We start from the raw sequence: 20,369 nt of genomic DNA, 5'->3' as shown, positions 1-20,369 counted from the left end.
ACTCATTGGAGTTCAGAAGAATGAGAGGCGATCTTATTGAAACATATAAGATTGTGAGGGGTCTTGATCGGGTGGATGCAGTAAGGATGTTCCCAAAGATGGGTGAAACTAGAACTAGGGGGCATAATCTTAGAATAAGGGGCTGCTCTTTCAAAACTGAGATGAGGAGAAACTTCTTCACTCAGAGGGTGGTAGGTCTGTGGAATATGCTGCCCCAGGAAGCTGTGGAAGCTACATCATTAGATAAATTTAAAACAGAAATAGACAGTTTCCTCGAAGTAAAGGGAATTAGGGGTTATGGGGAGCGGGCAGGAAATTGGACATGAAGCTGAGTTCGGATCGGTCAATGCCCTGTGGGTGGCGGAGAGGGCCCAGGGGCTATGTGGCCGGGTCCTGCTCCGACTTCTTGTGTTCTTTAGATTTGTGGTTGGGATCAGATCAGCCATGATCTTATTAAATGGCGGAGCAGGCTCGAGGGGCCGATTGGCCTACTCCTGCTCCAATTTCTTATGTTCTTATGTTCTTATGTTCTTATGTCTCTCTCTCTCTCTCTATCACCGCTCAGTGTGACTATACCTGGGTCTGTTTCTCTCTATCCCCGCTCAGTGTGACTATACCTGGGTCTGTCTCTCTCTCTCTCTCTCTATCCCCGCTCAGTGTGACTATACCTGGGTCTGTGTCTCTCTCTCTATCCCCGCTCAGTGTGACTATACCTGGGTCTGTGTCTCTCTCTCTCTATCCCCGCTCAGTGTGACTATACCTGGGTCTGTGTCTCTCTATCCCCGCTCAGTGTGACTATACCTGGGTCTGTGTCTCTCTCTCTATCCCCGCTCAGTGTGACTATACCTGGGTCTGTCTCTCTCTCTATCCCCGCTCAGTGTGACTTTACCTGGGTCTGTGGATCCCTGTGAGAAACAAGGTCATATTTTTCAAAGTTGAAATTGGCTAAAAGCCCCCAAGTTGCTGTGATCCATCCTCGTTTCATCATTCTTGGCCCCCTGCCCTCGTCTGGGCCCCCAGTCTGGGTTTGCTGCTCTTCGCTTCCCAACCATTTCACTCACTTCTGTTTTTTTTAATTTGCAGGGGAAGGAATAGTGTCAAAGGTCCCTCCCAGTCTCCTGTGAGTATTTAATTTACACTCTCTCCGTCTGTGTGTGTCTCTCTCTCTCTCTCTCTCTCTGTCTCTGTGTGTGTCTCTCTCTCTCTCTCTCCCCCTCTCTGTCCGTCTGTCTGTCGCTCTCTCTCTCTCTCCCCCTCTCTCTCTCCCCCTCTCTCTCCCCCTCTCTGTCCGTCTGCCTGTCTCTCTCGGTCAGTCTGTGTGTGTCTCTCTCGCTCTCTCTCTGTTCTGTCTCTCTCTCCCAGTCCGTCTTTTGCTCGCTCGCTTTCTCTCTCTCTGTCCGTCTGCTGCTCTCTCTCTCTCTCTCTCTCTCTCTCTGTCCATCTGTCTGTCCGTGTCTCTCTGTCTCTCTCTCTCTGTAACAGTGACTGCTCCAGCTCCTTGAAGTGCAGTGTTGCTTTACTGTATTGTAGGTGTTTGAAGGAGTCTACAATAACACAAGGATGCTGCACTTTCTGACGGCCGTTGTGGTGAGTAGCCGTTTTAAGATGCTTTGTTATTGAAGGCACCTGGCTTTTCTTGGGCTAGCTCGGTGTCTGAGAGTCTATCCACCTCCCCATGACATTCAATGGCATTGCCGTTACCCCTCCCTCACCATACTTGAGGTCACCATCGACCAGAAACCCATCTGGACCAGACACGTGCACTGTGGCTACTGGAGCAGGTCAGAGGATGGGTATTCTGCAGCGAGTGACTCCCCAAATCCTCTCCGACCACCTCCGAGGCCCCCCGGGTCCAGGAGTGTGATGGAACGCTCTCCGCTTGCTTGGACTTGGAGCAGCTCCAACACAAGACTGGAGAAGCTTGACACCATCCAGGACAAAAGCAGCCCGCTCGATCGGCAGCCCATCCCCCACCTTAAACACCCACTCCCTCCCCCACCGGCGCCCCGTGGCCGCAGTGCGTCCTGTCTGCAGGATTCCCGGCAGCAATCTCGCCAAGGGCTCATCGACAGCGCCTCCCAAACCCCCGACCTCCACCACCCAGAGGGACAAGGGCAGCAGGCACATCGCCTCCAAGTTTCCCCGTTCCCCCCTCTCCGAGTCTCGCCCACCGCCCCGACTGGGTCATATACCGGCCGTTCCCTCATCGTCGCTGGGTCCATATCCTGGAACTGACAGCACTGCGGGAGAACCTTCACCGCACACGGGGGAATGCAGAGGTTCAAGGCAGCGGCTCGCCACCGCCATCTCAAGGGGCAAACTCGGGACGGGCAATAAATGCCGGCCTCGCCAGCGACCCCCCCCACATCATGTCTCCATTTAATCATCCACTGTATCCCCAAAACGTTACTTTGGGGGCTGGACTAGAATGGGAAGGGGGAGAGTTCAGTGCAGGTCCCCTCTGTCGGGGCAGAGTAGCTGCCCCCCACCCTCTGTTCATAGAATCACACAGCACAGAAGGAGGCCGTTCGGCCCTTCGTGCCCGTTCCGGCTCTATGAAAGAGCTCTCCAGTTCGTCCCGCGCTCTCCCCGTATTTTAATTTTTCCCCTTCGAATATTTCTCCGATTCTCTTTTGAAAGTTATTATTGAATCTGCGTCCCCCGCCCTTTCAGGCGGCGAATTCCAGATCATCACAACTCGCTGCGTAAAAAAAATATTCTCCCCATCTCCCCACCCCCCCCCCCCCCCCCCTCTGGTCCTTTCCCCGATTATCTTCAATCTGTGTCCTCTGGTCACCGACCCTCCCGCCACTGGGGAAACACTCTCTCCTTATTCACTCGATCGAAACCCCTTCATGATTGTGAGCCCCTCGATCAAATCCCCCCCCTTAACCGTCTCTGCTCCAAGGAGAACAACCCCAGCTTCTCCAGTCTGTCCACCGACGAGCGCCTGGACCGGTCAGGTTGCAATAATTTGTGTTGCTTCGCGCGCCAGGCGTCCCGTTAAGCAGCGCGGGTGATGTTCTCTATGACGTGTGCTCGGTTTTTAAACTGTGGACCGCTTTCCCCCCCTCTCCCCGTCCCGCCACCCCCCTCCCCAGGGATCCACGTGTGACGTGAGAGTGAGAAATGGAACTGTTTACGAAGGAATATTTAAAACCTTAAGTTCGAAGGTAAGCTTTTCATTTTTCCTCATCTTTGCTTTACTCCTGTGCGTGGCAGAGAGGGGTCTCTTCATCTCTCTCTCTCGTCTCCCCACCTCCAAAACCCGGCTCCCTGCCGACAGGGCAGCGCTCCCCCGGCGTCGGGCACTGGGGAGTGTCGGCCTGGAATATGGGGCTCGAGTCTGTGGAGCGTGTGGGGCTCGAAACCGCGACCTTCTGACTCCGGGGCGCGCAAGAGAGAGAGAGAGACGGACTGAACCACGGCTGGCAGCTGTCACGGGCGGGGGGCTGGCATCGGGTTCAAGCTGCTCCGATAACCTGCCAGCTCTCGGCTGTGGGGGGGGTGGTGGGAGGAGGGCAGGGGTTCACCGGTACAAGACTGAGGAGGCTCCTGCCCCGGGGGCCCTCGAGCGGGAGTCCGGCCCGGCCCGGCGTACGTTCACTGACGTTCCTTCTCCCTCTCTGCAGTTGGAGCTGGCTGTGGACACCGTTCATCGCAAGACTGACACAGCGGCAAGTCCCAAAAGAGAGGACATCATCGACACGATGATCTTCAAGCCGTCCGACGTGGTGGTGGTTCAGTTCAAGGACGTGGACTTGAACTACGCAACAAAAGGTTGGGTGATTCCTCCTCTCCATGCTGCCTATCGCCCCCACGCCCAGCACTCGCGCTCCCTGGCTGCCTCGGCTTAGCCCCTGGTGTCTGCTCGCTCTACCTGCCTCTGGCCGTGTGCGCCTGATTCAGAACGACCAGCGAGCGCCCCTGCTCCGCTTGCCAGATTGAGTTTGAGGTCTCCTCGCTGGTCAGCACCACCTCCCGCTTATACAGCGTCTTTAACGTAGTAAAGAGTCCCCCGAGGCGCTTCGCAGGAGCGATTATCAAACATAATCTGACCCTGAACCACGCAAGGAGATGTTAGGACAGGTGACCAAAAGCTCGGTCAAAGAGGGAGGTTTTAAGGAGCGACTTAAAGGAGAGAGAGAGAGAGGGGGAGAGGGAGGGAGGGAGGGAGGGAGGGAGAGGCGGAGAGGTTTAGGGAGGGAATTCCAGAGCTCAGGGCCCAGGCGGCTGAAGGCACGGCCGCCAATGGTGGAGCGGGGGATGGACAAGAGGCCCGAATTGGAGGAGGGCAGAGATCTCGGAGGGTTTTAGGGGCTGGAGGAGGTTACAGAAATAGGGAGGGGAGGACGAGGGGCCACGGAGGGGATTTGAACACGAGGATGAGAATTTTAACGAGGCGTTCCCAGACCAGGAGCCGATGTAGGTCAGCGAGCAAAGTGGCAGGGGGGCAGGGGCGGTGATGGGTGAACGGGACTTGGTGCGAGTTAGGGATACGGGGGGGGGGGGGGGGGGTGGGCAGCAGGAGTTTCGGATGAGCTCAAGTTTATGGAGGGTGGACGATGGGAGGCCGGCCAGGGATAGTCCAGTCCAGAGCCCAGGATGAGGGTTTCAGCAGCAGAAGAGCTGAGTCTCCCAGCTGACCGGCTGAAGACCCCCGCCCCCCCCCCCCCCCCCCCTCATTTGGGGAGTTTGTGCCTCTGCCCCTCGGCGTGACGGAGCCCCGCTCCGCCCCTGCTGCGTCTGTGAGCCGTTCCGCGGCCAGCCTCGGTGGCCGTGGGTATCTGGGCTGTGAGAAGTGACGGGCACCGGTCGGCGTTCACGTTTCTGTCCTGACACATTCTCTCTCTCTCTCTCTCTCCCTTCCTTACAGAGAAGAAGACGTCGACTTCAGCCTCACGTAAGCCAAACGTCCTCCTTCTCGTCTCACCCGATAGACTTCTCCCTCTCTGCCTTCCCCACTAAGCCACGGCCGACTCCACAATTGAACCGCTCGTGCATCTGGGGGACTCCTGCCCTGAGATACGAGACGCGAGGGGGATCCAGAACCAGTGACGCTCGCTCGAAGCCCATGTCCCGCTGCACTCGCAGTCCAGTTCCCTCTTATCACATGTCATAAGCTTTAATTCAGCTCTGGTTTCAAGCTATCATTTTTGGGGGGTGGGAGGGGGGAGACATCTGTGGCTCAGTTATATCTTTCTCCCTCTCTCTCTCTCTCTCTCTTTTTCCCCCCCTCCCCATGTCAGAAGGTCGTGGGTTCGCGCCCCATAATCCAGGACCGACACTCGGAGGGTCAGTACTGTGGGGAGCGCCACACTGTCGGAGGGTCGGTACTGAGGGAGCGCCGCGCTGTCGGAGGGTCGGTACTGAGGGAGCGCCGCACTGTCGGAGGGTCGGTACCGAGGGAGCGCTGCACTGTGGGAGGGTCGGTGCTGAGGGAGCGCCGCACTGTCGGAGGGTCGGTACTGAGGGAACATCGCACTGTCGGAGGGTCGGTACTGAGGGAGCGTCGGAGGGTCGGTACTGAGGGAGCACCGCACTGTCTGAGGTGCCGTCTTTCGGATGAGACGTTAAACCGAGGGTCCCGTCTGCCCCTCTCGGGTGGGTGTAAAAGATCCCACGGCCACTATTGGACGAAGAGCAGGGGGGAGTTCTCCCCGGGGTCCTGGGCCCCGAGATTTATCCCTCAACCAACATCACTAAAAAAAAAACAGATGATCCGGGTCATTTATCACATCGCTGTTTGTGGGATCTTGCTGTGCGCAAATTGGCTGCCGCGTTTCCCCACATTACAACAGGGACCGCACTTCGAAAAGAGTCTCGTTGGGCTGTGAAATTGGCTTTGGGGGGTGGGTACTGAAGTGGTGATAGAAATGGTCGTCCTTTCCTCCTTAAGGAGCGAGTGCGCGGGATTTGCCTGAAGTGGGGGCAGCTTCCTAATCCTCTCTTTCACCCCGTCCCCCGAACAGATAAGTTCACGGACTCGGTCGTGAGCTCGAAGGTAAACGGCGAGCACCGGGAGAAAGTCCTGCAGCGCTGGGAAGGCGGCGACAGCAACAGCGACGACTTCGACCTGGAGTCCGACGTGGTAGGTGTGGGAGGAGGAGGAGGAGGAGGAGGAGGAGTGGGGGGGTGTGAGGGGCACCGATCAAAGTGACAACTGGAGGGGGACGGAGGGTGGGGAGGGATCTGCCCCTCAAAGGGGACGCGTCCTCGCGTGGGCGCCAGAGTGACCCCGGCGGGCACCGCCCGTTCGAGCGATGCCAACCGCCGGACTTGGCTGCGCAACCGGGTCACAGGGCGGATTCCTGCAGATTGCAGGGCGATCCCGGAGGGTTGGCAACTCTCGGAGGGGGGAGCGGGGAGAGCGGGTACTGAGGCGGGAAAGCCGCGGAGCAGCGCATCCGGTGCGACCGCTGACCCCTGCAGGAGAGGAGGGTCGCAAGGCAAATGTGTTCCCTGCTCACTGCGTGTTCTCTCCCTCTCCCTCTCCTCTCTCTCTCTCTTTCCCCCCACCCCCCCCCCCCCCCACAGTCAAACGGATGGGACGCAAACGAAATGTTTCGCTTCAACGAGGAGACGTATGGAGTGAAAACCACGTACGACAGCAGCCTCTCCTCTTACACGTGAGTCTGATTCCCTCCCCGGAAATTTACAGGAAAATTCCTCAGAAAGGACCCAACGCCCTCCACACTGTCCCGTCAAACACTCCCAGGGCAGGTACAGGGTTAGATACAGAGTAAAGCTCCCTCTACACTGTCCCATCAAACACTCCCAGGGCAGGTACAGCATGGGTTAGATACAGAGTAAAGCTCCCTCTACACTGTCCCATCAAACACTCCCAGGGCAGGTACAGGGTTAGATACAGAGTAAAGCTCCCTCTACACTGTCCCGTCAAACACTCCCAGGGTCAGGTACAGGGTTAGATACAGAGTAAAGCTCCCTCCACACTGTCCCGTCAAACACTCCCAGGGCAGGTACAGGGTTAGATACAGAGTAAAGCTCCCTCTACACTGTCCCATCAAACACTCCCAGGGCAGGTACAGGGTTAGATACAGAGTAAAGCTCCCTCTACACTGTCCCATCAAACACTCCCAGGGCAGGTACAGGGTTAGATACAGAGTAAAGCTCCCTCTACACTGTCCCATCAAACACTCCCAGGGTCAGGTACAGGGTTAGATACAGAGTAAAGCTCCCTCTACACTGTCCCATCAAACACTCCCAGGGCAGGTACAGGGTTAGATACAGAGTAAAGCTCCCTCTACACTGTCCCATCAAACACTCCCAGGGTCAGGTACAGGGTTAGATACAGAGTAAAGCTCCCTCTACACTGTCCCATCAAACACTCCCAGGGCAGGTACAGGGTTCGATACAGAGTAAAGCTCCCTCCACACTGTCCCATCAAACACTCCCAGGGCAGGTTCAGGGTGAGATACAGAGTAAAGCTCCCTCTACACTGTCCCATCAAACACTCCCAGGGCAGGTTCAGGGTGAGATACAGAGTAAAGCTCCCTCTACACTGTCCCATCAAACACTCCCAGGGTCAAGTACAGGGTTAGATACAGAGTAAAGCTCCCTCTACACTGTCCCATCAAACACTCCCAGGGCAGGTACAGGGTTAGATACAGAGTAAAGCTCCCTCTACACTGTCCCATCAAACACTCCCAGGGCAGGTTCAGGGTGAGATACAGAGTAAAGCTCCCTCTACACTGTCCCATCAAACACTCCCAGGGCAGGTACAGGGTTAGATACAGAGTAAAGCTCCCTCTACACTGTCCCGTCAAACACTCCCAGGGCAGGTACAGGGTTAGAGACAGAGTAAAGCTCCCTCTACACTGTCCCATCAAACACTCCCAGGGCAGGTTCAGGGTGAGATACAGAGTAAAGCTCCCTCTACACTGTCCCATCAAACACTCCCAGGGCAGGTACAGGGTTCGATACAGAGTAAAGCTCCCTCTACACTGTCCCATCAAACACTCCCAGGGCAGGTTCAGGGTGAGATACAGAGTAAAGCTCCCTCCAGACTGCCCCAGGGGCTGACCCTCTGTCTCTGGGCCCTCAGGACCCCCCTGGAGAAGGATAACTCGGCCGAGTTCCGACAGCGGGAAGCCAGGGCGTCGCAGCTGGCCAAGGAGATCGAGTCGAGCCCCCAGTACCGGGTGCGGATATCGATGGAGAACGACGACGGGCGCACTGAGGAGGAGAAGTTCGGTGCTGTCCAGAGACCAACCCCTGACCGGGACAGTCCCAACATCAACTCCAGGTACGGGCCTCCGCCTGACAGGTAGGGCGGGAGAGGGTGCAGCCGCCACAAGGCGGCCGCACGTCCCCGCTGGGCTGGGCAGGAGTCTAAAGCATGGCCGTATGCTCTCCTTGTTTCCCATGGCCGCTGAGGCGGGACCACCCTCGGTCTTGTGTCCGCCCTCTAATCGGCTACCTTGCCCCCCCGTCCCCCCCCCCCAATCTCTGCAACCTCCTCCAGCCCCAACCCCCTTCCGAGATCTCTGCGCTCCTCCAATTCGGGCCTCTTGTCCATCCCCCGCTCCCGTCGCCCCACCATTGGCGGCCGTGCCTTCAGCCGCCTGGGCCCCGAGCTCTGGAATTCCCTCCCGAAACCTCTCCGCCTCTCCCTCCTCCTTTTGAGACCCTCCTTAAAACCCTTCGACCAAGCTTTTGGTCACCTCTCCAAATATCTCACGTGGCTCGAGCTCGATTTTGTTTGCTAATCGCCCCATTGAAGCGCCTCGGGATGTTTTCCTACGTTAAAGGCGCAAAATAAATGCCTCTTCTGCCTCCTGTGGGGCACTTGATCCAATGCCTTCTGCGAGTCCATATACTTTCCATCCACTGCATGTCTGATTCCGCTCCTGTGCAGCGCCTCGGGAGGTTTAACGGCGCGACATAAATGCCGGTTGTCGTCGCTCCGCCTGGCTCCTTGCACTCAGTCCTGTGTTCCCTCCGCTCTCCAGAGACGGCAAGTACATTCCCCTGCCCCAGCGTAGCCGGGACGGGTCGACCCGCGGAGGGGGCCTGAGGCCCAGCGTCCCCCGAGGAGGCCGGGTGGGGTCCGGCTCCCTGCCGCCCCGTGGTGCCCTCCATCACCCCGAGTCGAGCTCCAGCCCGTCACCGGACCAGCGAGTGATCAACGGAGGTGAGTGACCCGTCGGGGGCGGGGGTGGGGGGCAGGTGCCGGGTGGTTGTCGGATGGCGGGTGCTTGTAAATTCAGGCTGCAAGTCAAGTCTCTCGGACTGCTAGCCCTCGCCCGTGTTACTGACTGTATCTCGACTGATGTTAATCCCTCTCCCTCACACTGTCTCTCAGTAACCCCTCTCCCCCAGCGCCCTGTGTTACTGACTGTATCTCTACTGATGTTAATCCCTCTCCCTCACACTGTCACTCAGTAACCCCTCTCCCCCCAGCGCCCTGTGTTACTGACTGTATCTCTACTGATGTTAATCCCTCTCCCTCACTCTGTCACTCAGTAACCCCTCTCCCCCAGCGCCCTGTGTTACTGACTGTATCTCTACTGATGTTAATCCCTCTCCCTCACACTGTCACTCAGTAACCCCTCTCCCCCAGAGCCCTGTGTTACTGACTGTATCTCTACTGATGTTAATCCCTCTCCCTCACACTGTCACTCAGTAACCCCTCTCCCCCAGTGCCCTGTGTTACTGACTGTATCTCTACTGATGTTAATCCCTCTCCCTCACACTGTCACTCAGTAACCCCTCTCCCCCCAGCGCCCTGTGTTACTGACTGTATCTCTACTGATGTTAATCCCTCTCCCTCACACTGTCACTCAGTAACCCCTCTCCCCCAGCGCCCTGTGTTACTGACTGTATCTCCACTGATGTTAATCCCTCTCCCTCACACTGTCACTCAGTAACCCCTCTCCCCCCAGCGCCCTGTGTTACTGACTGTATCTCTACTGATGTTAATCCCTCTCCCTCACACTGTCACTCAGTAACCCCTCTCCCCCAGCGCCCTGTGTTACTGACTGTATCTCCACTGATGTTAATCCCTCTCCCTCACACTGTCTCTCAGTAACCCCTCTCCCCCCAGCGCCCTGTGTTACTGACTGTATCTCTACTGATGTTAATCCCTCTCCCTCACACTGTCACTCAGTAACCCCTCTCCCCCCAGCGCCCTGTGTTACTGACTGTATCTCCACTGATGTTAATCCCTCTCCCTCACACTGTCACTCAGTAACCCCTCTCCCCCAGCGCCCTGTGTTACTGACTGTATCTCTACTGATGTTAATCCCTCTCCCTCACACTGTCACTCAGTAACCCCTCTCCCCCCAGAGCCCTGTGTTACTGACTGTATCTCTACTGATGTTAATCCCTCTCCCTCACACTGTCTCTCAGTAACCCCTCTCCCCCCAGCGCCCTGTGTTACTGACTGTATCTCTACTGATGTTAATCCCTCTCCCTCACACTGTCTCTCAGTAACCCCTCTCCCCCCAGCGCCCTGTGTTACTGACTGTATCTCTACTGATGTTAATCCCTCTCCCTCACACTGTCACTCAGTAACCCCTCTCCCCCAGCGCCCTGTGTTACTGACTGTATCTCTACTGATGTTAATCCCTCTCCCTCACACTGTCTCTCAGTAACCCCTCTCCCCCCAGCGCCCTGTGTTACTGACTGTATCTCTACTGATGTTAATCCCTCTCCCTCACACTGTCTCTCAGTAACCCCTCTCCCCCCAGCGCCCTGTGTTACTGACTGTATCTCTACTGATGTTAATCCCTCTCCCTCACTCTGTCACTCAGTAACCCCTCTCCCCCAGCGCCCTGTGTTACTGACTGTATCTCTACTGATGTTAATCCCTCTCCCTCACACTGTCACTCAGTAACCCCTCTCCCCCCAGCGCCCTGTGTTACTGACTGTATCTCCACTGATGTTAATCCCTCTCCCTCACACTGTCACTCAGTAACCCCTCTCCCCCAGCGCCCTGTGTTACTGACTGTATCTCCACTGATGTTAATCCCTCTCCCTCACACTGTCTCTCAGTAACCCCTCTCCCCCCAGCGCCCTGTGTTACTGACTGTATCTCTACTGATGTTAATCCCTCTCCCTCACACTGTCTCTCAGTAACCCCTCTCCCCCAGCGCCCTGTGTTACTGACTGTATCTCTACTGATGTTAATCCCTCTCCCTCACACTGTCTCTCAGTAACCCCTCTCCCCCCAGCGCCCTGTGTTACTGACTGTATCTCTACTGATGTTAATCCCTCTCCCTCACACTGTCACTCAGTAACCCCTCTCCCCCCAGAGCCCTGTGTTACTGACTGTATCTCTACTGATGTTAATCCCTCTCCCTCACACTGTCTCTCAGTAACCCCTCTCCCCCCAGCGCCCTGTGTTACTGACTGTATCTCTACTGATGTTAATCCCTCTCCCTCACACTGTCTCTCAGTAACCCCTCTCCCCCCAGCGCCCTGTGTTACTGACTGTATCTCTACTGATGTTAATCCCTCTCCCTCACACTGTCTCTCAGTAACCCCTCTTCCCCCAGAGCCCTGTTTTACTGACTGTATCTCTACTGATGTTAATCCCTCTCCCTCACACTGTCTCTCAGTAACCCCTCTCCCCCCAGCGCCCTGTGTTACTGACTGTATCTCTACTGATGTTAATCCCTCTCCCTCACACTGTCTCTCAGTAACCCCTCTTCCCCCAGAGCCCTGTTTTACTGACTGTATCTCTACTGATGTTAATCCCTCTCCCTCACACTGTCTCTCAGTAACCCCTCTCTCCCCAGCGCCCTGTGTCTCTACTGATGTTAAGGTAAAATGCGAGGGAGCCTTCCTGCCGTGTGTGACTGGACTAACACGCACTGACTTGCCTGTGATCGTCATCTGTTTACCTTTCCACCCCCACCCCCCCCAGGACCATCCCGGATGTCGCCCAAAGCCCAGCGACCCACCCGAGGGGGCAAGCCAATGATGGGCCGAGGGGGTTCGCTTTCCGACGTGTCTCCGCATCCTCCTGCAGCAGGTAACTCGTCCCCACTGGTTGTCGCACTCCTTCCGCAATCCGCCGTTAAGCGGCACCCCGTTCGTCCGAGGGCGGTCTCTGTGCTCGGTTCCCCTCCCCCACGCGATCGCGCAGTAGGTATTCTCAGAGGCGTAGCGGGTAGTGTTACAGGGACCGACAGCCCCGCGCCCCCTCGGCGCTGGGCAGCCGGGGAGCGTCGGCCTGGATTACGGGGCTCGAGTCTCTGGAACGTGTGGGACTCGAAACCCCCGACCTTCTGACGCCGAGGGGAGAGAGACCCTGTTCCCCCACTGAGCCACGGACTCCCCTCGAAGTGTCGGAGTTGAGGGGGATGGGGAGTTTACGCAGCACTAATAATCTAGCGGACGTGAGTTCAAATCGTACCCCCCGCAATGAGCCATAAAACGAGCTGGGAATACAAAGCCGGGATCGGTGAACGTGACAGAGTCTCTCGGATTGTCGTTTTAAAGACCCCAACTGGTTCACCGATTTTTCCCCCTGTCGGGGAGGGAACCTACCGCCCTCACCCGGTCTGGGACTATATGTGACTCCAGTCCCCACGCGCCAACGTGGTTGACTCCGAACTGCCCTCTGAATTGGGCCTGGCAAGCACCTCGGTCGTATCAAACTACCGCCAGCTCGATGGGCAACTAGGAATGGGCAATAAATGCCGGCCTTGCCAGTGACGCCCACACCCCCCCCAGAACGAATAATGTCGATTTGCCCCCTTCTCTTTTCTCCCCCTCCCGCCCCTCCATTTTCGAAAGGGGAGTTGTCGGCGCGCGTGAGCCGCTGGGAACGCGAAGTCCTGGCCCCCTCAGATTCTCCTTCAGGGTCTCAGCTTTCCGACGGGAGATTCCCGCACGGAGGTCAGCTCGAGTCGGTCCCGCTCGCCCCCCGCCCCCCACCCCACCCCGCACTGGGTCAAAAGGTTCGTGGGTTCGAGCCCCCGTGATCCAGGGCGACACTCCCCGGTTGACTGAGGGGGCGCCGCGCCGTCGGAGGGTCGGGCCCCGAGGGGTCTCCGCGCTGTCGGATCAGTCCTGCTTCTGCCATGCGGCATCGGGCCAATGCCAGCCTTACCCACCTCCGCGTGCGACCATGGTGCGGCCGGCGTGCGAGATGGCTGGCACGGGGCGTCCCTCCGCCTTGGACCCGCCTGAGGCGCCCGAGCAGTCGGCCAGAGGGCGAGCGCCCTGTGCAACTGACCGTGTTCCCCACGGGAGCAGCCTGTCCGAGGGTCCCAGGGTATCTGGGGAGTCCCCCTCGAAGTGGTCTCAAAGATGCCTGAGGTTCCTGGGCAGGTTGCTCGGGAGGCCTGTCTTGTGGTGGTGATGGGGGGGTGAGGAGTAAAGGTACCGAAAGAGACGTATTCGGAAGCTCATTGCCCTCCAAGGGCAGGTGGGGGGAGGGATGATTCCCTCCGATTTGGGGGTCCTTAACTGGGCTTGCTGGTTTGCGGGACCGCCACGTTCCGCCCTCCAACTTCTCCTCATATACTGACGCGAGCCTTGCGATGTTCCAGGTGTCGGCCGGCCGTACCATCCCCGTTCTCCGAAGTCTGGTGTGGCAGCGCTCCCGGCCCAGGACCCTCCCTCCTCTCCGCCCGAAACCAGGCCCCCTCCTCCCTCCTCCTCCTCTTCCTCCTCCTCTTCTTCCTCCTCCTCCTCCTCCTCCTCCTCTTCCTCTTCCTCCTCCGCTGCAGTGGACTCGGCCGGCTCCTCGTCTCCCGGCTCCTCGTCTCCCAAACCGCCAACTCCGGCCCCGCCACTGTTCGCCACAGACGGTAAGGACTCGTGGGGGGGGGGGGGGGGGGGAGGTGGGGGGGCTAACGCCGCGTTAGATAAATGGGGAGGAGGGCGGCCGCAGCTGGACAGGGACAAATTGCGCCTTTTGACGTAGTAAAATGTCCCTATTCCGTTTCACGGCGGATGGGGGGAGTCAGACAAACACTGGACATGTGCAGTAGACGTGAAGTATATGGACTCACAGAAGGCATTGGATAAAGTGTCTCACAGGAGGCTGGTTAGAGGTGGATGTGGAGTATATGGACACAGAAGGCATTGGATAAAGTGTCTCACAGGAGGCTGGTTAGAGGTGGATGTGGAGTATATGGACTCACAGGAGGCTGGTTAGAGGTGGATGTGGAGTATATGGACACAGAAGGCATTGGATAAAGTGTCTCACAGGAGGCTGGTTAGAGGTGGATGTGGAGTATATGGACACAAGGCATTGGATAAAGTGTCTCTCAGGCTGGTTAGAGGTGGATGTGGAGTATATGGACTCACAGGAGGCTGGTTAGAGGTGGATGTGGAGTATCTGGACTCACAGAAGGCATTGGATAAAGTGTCTCACAGGAGGCTTGTTAGAGGTGGGTGTGGAGTATATGGATTTGCAGAAGGCATTTATACATCTCCTTTAACGTAGTAAAATGTCCCCAAGGTGTTTCACAGGAGCATAAATCAGACAAAATTCGACCCTGGACCACGTAAGGAGACATTAGGACAGGTGACCAAAACCTTGGTCAAAGAGGGAGGTTTTAAGGAGGGTCTTAAAGGAGGAGGAGGAGAGAGAGAGGTGGAGAGGTTTTGGGAGGGAATTCCAGAGCTCAGGGCCCAGGCGGCTGAAGGCACGGCCGCCAATGGTGGGGCGAAGGGAGCGGGGGTGATGGACAAGAGGCCCGAATTGGAGGAGCGCAGAGATCTCGGAGGGTTGTAGGGGCTGGAGGAGGTTACAGAGATAGGGAGGGGGGTGACGAGGGGCTATGGAGGGATTTGAACACGAGGATGAGAAGCAGTACTGACAGGTGGAGCACGTTATCAGGCGATGAAATATCTTCGAGTCTCGCTGCTTAGTCCCAGCTTGGCTCAGTGGCTCGCTCGGTCCCCGAGCTCGGAGGCTGTGAGTTCGAACCCCAGTCCAGGACCTGAGGCCAGTAATGTAGGTCGGCGCGCCCAGTGCAGTGCTGAGGGATTTAATCTCAGGTCCCAGAGGGTGAGAGGTCAGTGTCTGACCCACCGCCCCCACCCCCAGTCCCCCCGTCAGACAGAGAGGAGCCCTTCAGCCCCTCTGTCTAGGGGCTAGCATGGACCCCAGTACCTCCCGCAGTTGCAGGGTGGATGAGATGCTGTTCAATGGCGGGGATCTGAAATCGACTGAAGGGGGAGAGGGCTCAGTGGTGTGGGAGTGGCTCACTCCAATCGGATCAGGGAGAGCTCTGGGATGTACTGGGGCCACAGTGTCAGTCACAGAGCCGGGCTGTGCACTGAGTTACTAGGGTTAGGGTGGGGTGGGAGTGTATGGGTTCAGGGGGCTTTAGTAGGGGATTGGGATGGGAGTGTGTGGGTGCAGGGGGCTTTACTCGGGATGGAGATAGTGTGTTGTGGGTGCGGTCTGGCAGTGAGTTGGGGGTCTGTCCAGTTATTTGCGGATGTACCAATGGTTTGTACTTGTACTTTCCCCTTCAGTGAAAGATCTCGGTAATGCTGCAGGGAAGGAGCTTCCTCGACAGGTCGAGGCCCCGTCTCCAGGCTCCGTGGAATACAGCAAGGCAGCGGTGAAAGGTAGGAGACATTGTTGTTTCTTTGTAGCTGTGTGCGTGCGCTCTTTACAACCTCCAGTATGAGAGGTGACAGTGAGTTACAGCATCCTACTGCGTGAGTTGTGTACTGACTGCGTCCAGCGCTCCCAATCGCACTGCTTGCCACGGTGGTTCCCGGAATCGTTGAACAGGCTTCCCTCCTTAACTCCTACGCTTGTAGGGGTGTTAGTCCCAGCCATGAGTCAGAAGATAGTGGGTTCGAGTCCCACACGTTCCAGAGACTCGAGCCCCATAATCCGGGCTGACACTCCCCAGTTGCCCAGCGCCGAGGGAGCGCCGCGCCGCAGGAGGGTCGGCGCCGAGGGAGCGCCGCGCTGTCGGAGGTGCCGTCTTTGGGATGAGACTTTAAACCGAGGGCCCCGTCTGCCCCCTCAGGTAGATGCAGGAGACCCCACGGCCACTGTTGGAAGATGAGCAGGGCGTGGGGCTTGGTTGGTAACGGCCAGCTCGCCCCGTGTTCAAGTACCTGTGGCAGACGAGGAGCAGGCCAGCACTGAGCCCCGAGCGGCAGGTCCCTGATCGGTGACGTCAGCCGTGCAGGCTCCCTCCGGCCGGGAGCGACCAGTCCCTCAGCAGAGCTTAAGGACCCTCCTCACCTCCTTCTCCCAATACAACTGAGAGTAGACTTGACCACGCGTAGACCGGGGTCGGGGGGGGGTGGGGGTGGAGAGGGAGAGCTGTGAGACCCAGCTCTCCGTCTCCCACTCCTTGCTCCATTCACCCGAGACCTCCAGCCGTTGTCGTCTTCCTGCTTTTAGTTGGTGCATTGTAGCAGAGAGCGTGTTTGACCGAACCAAACGCCCTCTGCCTTCCTGTAAGTGCTAAACTCTTGGTTTTTCTTTGCTTCCTTTTCCCTTCTTCCCTCTCTCCACCACACACACACACAGGGCTACTGCAGTCTCCGTCAGACCACAAGCGGAACCAGATTGAGGAGCTGAAGAAGTTCGGAGAAGACTTCAGGGTAAGGAGACACCCCTCCCGTATCGGGGATCGAAGGGTGAGGGGAGGGGGAGAACTGAAACGCTGCTGTCTGTAAGAGTGACCGTTACTTGCTTGCATCACGGTTTAGCAGAAGCGGAGGGTGTGAACCATTTTCACGGGCAGTTATGGTTGGGTCCAGCCAACCACAGGAGCTTAGAGCTCTCTGAGGGAGCGCCGCCCTGTCGGAGGGTCGGTACTGAGGGAGCGCCGCCCTGTCGGAGGGTCGGTACTGAGGGAGCGCCGCCCTGTCGGAGGGTCGGTACTGAGGGAGCGCCGCCCTGTCGGAGGGTCGGTACTGAGGGAGCGCCGCCCTGTCGGAGGGTCGGTACTGAGGGAGCGCCGCCCTGTCGGAGGGTCGGTACTGAGGGAGCGCCGCCCTGTCGGAGGGTCGGTACTGAGGGAGCGCCGCCCTGTCGGAGGGTCGGTACTGAGGGAGCGCCGCCCTGTCGGAGGGTCGGTACTGAGGGAGCGCCGCCCTGTCGGAGGGTCGGTACTGAGGGAGCGCCGCCCTGTCGGAGGGTCGGTACTGAGGGAGCGCCGCCCTGTCGGAGGGTCGGTACTGAGGGAGCGCCGCCCTGTCGGAGGGTCGGTACTGAGGGAGCGCCGCCCTGTCGGAGGGTCCATCTTTCGGATGAGACGTTAAACCGAGGGCCCCGTCTGCCCCTCTGAGGTGGACGTAAAAGATCCCACGGCCACTATTGGAAGAAGAGCAGGGGGGAGTTCTCCCCGGGGGCAACGTCGCTAAAATAAACAGATGATCTGGTCATTATTTGATTGGCGTTTGTGGGATCTTGCTGTGCGCAACTTGGCTGCTGCGTTTCTTACATTACAACAGTGACCACACTTCAAAAAAGTACCTCATTGTTTGTGAAGCTTTGGGATGTCCTGAAGTGGTGAAAGGTGCTGTAGAAATGGGAGTTTGTCGTCTTTCTTAAATTTTCTCTCTCTCTGTCTCTCCCTCTGTCTCTCTCTCTCTCTCTCTCCAGCTCCAGGCGACTGCTCAGGAGTTGGGAAACGTCCCCTCCAGGTTCAGGGATGCAGCAGAGAAAGCCAAGGACCCGCTGGAAGACAAGTGCTGCGGCCCTGACCCCGCGGCCCTGGAGACCCCGCCCGAGGCGGGGGCCCCCTCCACCCCAAAGGCCGGCGCGCTGGGCAGCGAGGCCGGAGAGCGGCGGGAGGAGAAGAAGCTCTCCGAGCCCGGGGAGGGTCCGCTCCCCCCCTCCAGCCCCCAGAGCAAGTGTGAAAGCGGCGAGGAGGAGAAGGAGGGCGTGTCTGAGTGAGTACCTCGAGGGGCGGAGTGAGTGAAAGGGAGGGATTGTAATGGGGAAGGTTTGGAGCATCACAGATTGTAATGGGGGAGGGTTTGGAGTATCACGGATTGTAATGGGGGAGGGTTTGGAGTATCACGGATTGTAATGGGATCTGTTTGCAGTATTCCGGATTGTAATGGGGAGGATTTGGAGTATTCTGGATTGTAATGGGGAGGGTTTGGAGTATTCTGGATTGTAATGGGGAGGGTTTGGAGTATTCTGGATTGTAATGGGGAGGGTTTGGAGTATCACGGATTGTAATGGGGAGGGTTTGGAGTATTATGGATTGTAATGGGGAGGATTTGGAGTATTCTGGATTGTAATGGGGAGGGTTTGGAGTATTCTGGATTGTAATGGGGAAGGTTTGGAGTATCACGGATTGTAATGGGGAGGGTTTGGAGTATTATGGATCGTAATGGGGAGGATTTGGAGTATTTTGGATTGTATTGGGATCTGTTTGAAGTATTTTGGATTGTAATGGGGAGGATTTGGAGTATTTTGGATTGTAATGGGGAGGGTTTGGAGTATTCCAGATTGTAATGGGGAGGTTTTGGAGTATTTCAGATTGCAATGGGGTCCGTTTGGGGTACTCTAGATTGTAATGGGGTGGTTTAGGGTATCTTGGATTGTAATGGGGAAGGGTTGGGGGACTCTGGATTGTAATAGGGATGGTTTGTGGGTATTTTGGATTGTAATGGGGGACGGTTTGGGGTACTCTGGATTGTAATGGGGCGGTGGGTGGGGTGGACGGTGGGTGGGGTGGACGGTGGGCGGGGTGGACGGGGGGCGGTGGGTGGGGTGTTTGGGGAGTGGACGGGGGCGGGCGCAGCGTCCCAGTCATGTCCCGTGCGCCCGAACGCGCAAGGCGACCGCCCCCCCCCCGCAGCTTCGGTTCGCGGACCCCCCCGCGGTGACGCGGCCGTCCCGGGGGAAGGGCGGGCGGCTGGCCCTCTGACTCTGGGCTGTGCTCGATGATGAAACGCTGTGATCCACTGGCAGAGTCTCCTTTCCGAAACTGTGCTGAGCCACCAACTTCTGAGACAACAGCCAAACAGAGAGTGCAGTTACCGTCTAATACCGCCCCCCCACCCCCCCCGTGACCGTCACTCAGCTGGGCTGGCCCATCCCCTCACCCCCTCCCTCCCTCCCTCCCTCCCTCCCTCCACTCCAGCCTCTACCCTCTGTCCTGGATTAAACGGCACCTGCGGTCCCGTTCCCTGCTTCTGGTCTGGTCTCCAGATTCGATACTTGACGGGAAAACTCGGAGGGCAGCGTTTTATCGCGCAGGAGACTATCGGAGAAGGTTTTTTTTTTAAAAAAAGAGATTCTCACTTCTACCGGGCCTTTCACCACCTCCGCATGTCCCAAAGCGCTTTTATTTTAACTGAAGCGCGGTCACTCTTCTCTTCCCTCCCCCTCTCTCTCTTCTCTTCCCTCCCCCCTCTCTCTCTTCTCTTCCCTCCCCCCTCTCTCTCTTCTCTTCCCTCCCCCCTCTCTCTTCTCTTCCCTCCCCCCTCTCTCTCTTCTCTTCCCTCCCCCCTCTCTCTCTTCTCTTCCCTCCCCCCTCTCTCTTCTCTTCCCTCCCCCCTCTCTCTTCTCTTCCCTCCCCCCCTCTCTCTTCTCTTCCCTCCCCCCTCTCTCTCTTCTCTCCCCCCTCTCTCTCTTCTCTTCCCTCCCCCTCTCTCTCACTCTTCTCTTCCCTCTTCCCTCCCCCCTCTCTCTCTTCTCTTCCCTCCCCCTCTCTCTCACTCTTCTCTTCCCTCTTCCCTCCCCCCTCTCTCTTCTCTTCCCTCCCCCCTCTCTCTTCTCTTCCCTCCCCCTCTCTCTCTCTTTCTCTTCCCTCCCCCTCTCTCTCTCTTTCTCTTCCCTCCCCCCCCTCTCTCTCTTCTCTTCCCTCCCCCCCTCTCTCTCTTTTTCTCTTCCCTCCCCCTCTCTCTTTTTCTCTTCCCTCCCCCCCCTCTCTCTTCTCTTCCCTCCCCCCCTCTCTCTTCTCTTCGCTCCCCCCTCTTTCTCTTCTCTCTCTCTCTTCTCTCTCTCTCTCTCTCTCTCTCTCTCTCTCCTCCTTTAAGACCCTCCTTAAAACCTCCCTCTTTGACCGAGCTTTTGGTCACCTGTCCTGATGTCGCCTCGCGTGACTCGGAGTCGATGTTTGCCTGATCTCCGCTCCCGTGAAGCGTCTTGTGGGACGTTTCACTCCGTTGGAGGCGCTGTGTAAACGCCCGCCCTCCCAGCAGCACCTCTCCGGGAAACCTTTCACAACTTCACTTTTATTTCCTTCTGTTCCTTCAGGCAAGTGAAGAGATCGACTTTGAACCCCAACGCTAAAGAATTTAACCCCACAAAGTCGCTGGTACCCGCGGTAAGTATAAGCTCGCCCGCTGCCCGTTTATAACAAAACAATCTCTGCACCGCAGGAGGAGAAATGACGAGGAGAGGTCGCACAGACTGGGCTTGTATTCCCTCGAGTGTCGGAGATTAA

At 57.4% G+C, this 20,369-nt stretch overlaps 1 protein-coding gene across 1 annotated transcript in view; it reads left to right on the top strand.

The window, feature by feature from the left end:
- Positions 1-1,084: 1,084 nt before the first annotated feature.
- Positions 1,085-20,369, top strand: part of atxn2l (ataxin 2-like) — a gene marked incomplete at its 3' end in the record, with an annotated part of 30,052 nt that continues 10,767 nt past the window's right edge. Inside the window, exons 1-15 of the mRNA XM_067978944.1 lie at positions 1,085-1,120; positions 1,531-1,587; positions 3,102-3,173; positions 3,633-3,780; positions 4,877-4,903; positions 5,973-6,091; positions 6,538-6,629; positions 8,066-8,266; positions 8,973-9,154; positions 11,891-11,998; positions 13,524-13,784; positions 15,466-15,561; positions 16,487-16,560; positions 17,567-17,856; positions 20,180-20,249. Coding sequence (XP_067835045.1) covers positions 1,561-1,587; positions 3,102-3,173; positions 3,633-3,780; positions 4,877-4,903; positions 5,973-6,091; positions 6,538-6,629; positions 8,066-8,266; positions 8,973-9,154; positions 11,891-11,998; positions 13,524-13,784; positions 15,466-15,561; positions 16,487-16,560; positions 17,567-17,856; positions 20,180-20,249 — 1,767 coding nt within the window. The remainder of the gene's footprint in view (positions 1,121-1,530; positions 1,588-3,101; positions 3,174-3,632; positions 3,781-4,876; positions 4,904-5,972; positions 6,092-6,537; positions 6,630-8,065; positions 8,267-8,972; positions 9,155-11,890; positions 11,999-13,523; positions 13,785-15,465; positions 15,562-16,486; positions 16,561-17,566; positions 17,857-20,179; positions 20,250-20,369) is intronic.

The sequence above is a fragment of the Heptranchias perlo genome, unplaced genomic scaffold, assembly GCF_035084215.1.
Source record: "Heptranchias perlo isolate sHepPer1 unplaced genomic scaffold, sHepPer1.hap1 HAP1_SCAFFOLD_429, whole genome shotgun sequence".
Taxonomy (NCBI): domain Eukaryota; kingdom Metazoa; phylum Chordata; class Chondrichthyes; order Hexanchiformes; family Hexanchidae; genus Heptranchias; species Heptranchias perlo.
Note: the sequence above shows the minus strand (reverse complement) of the source record. Positions and strands in the feature narration are given on the sequence as shown.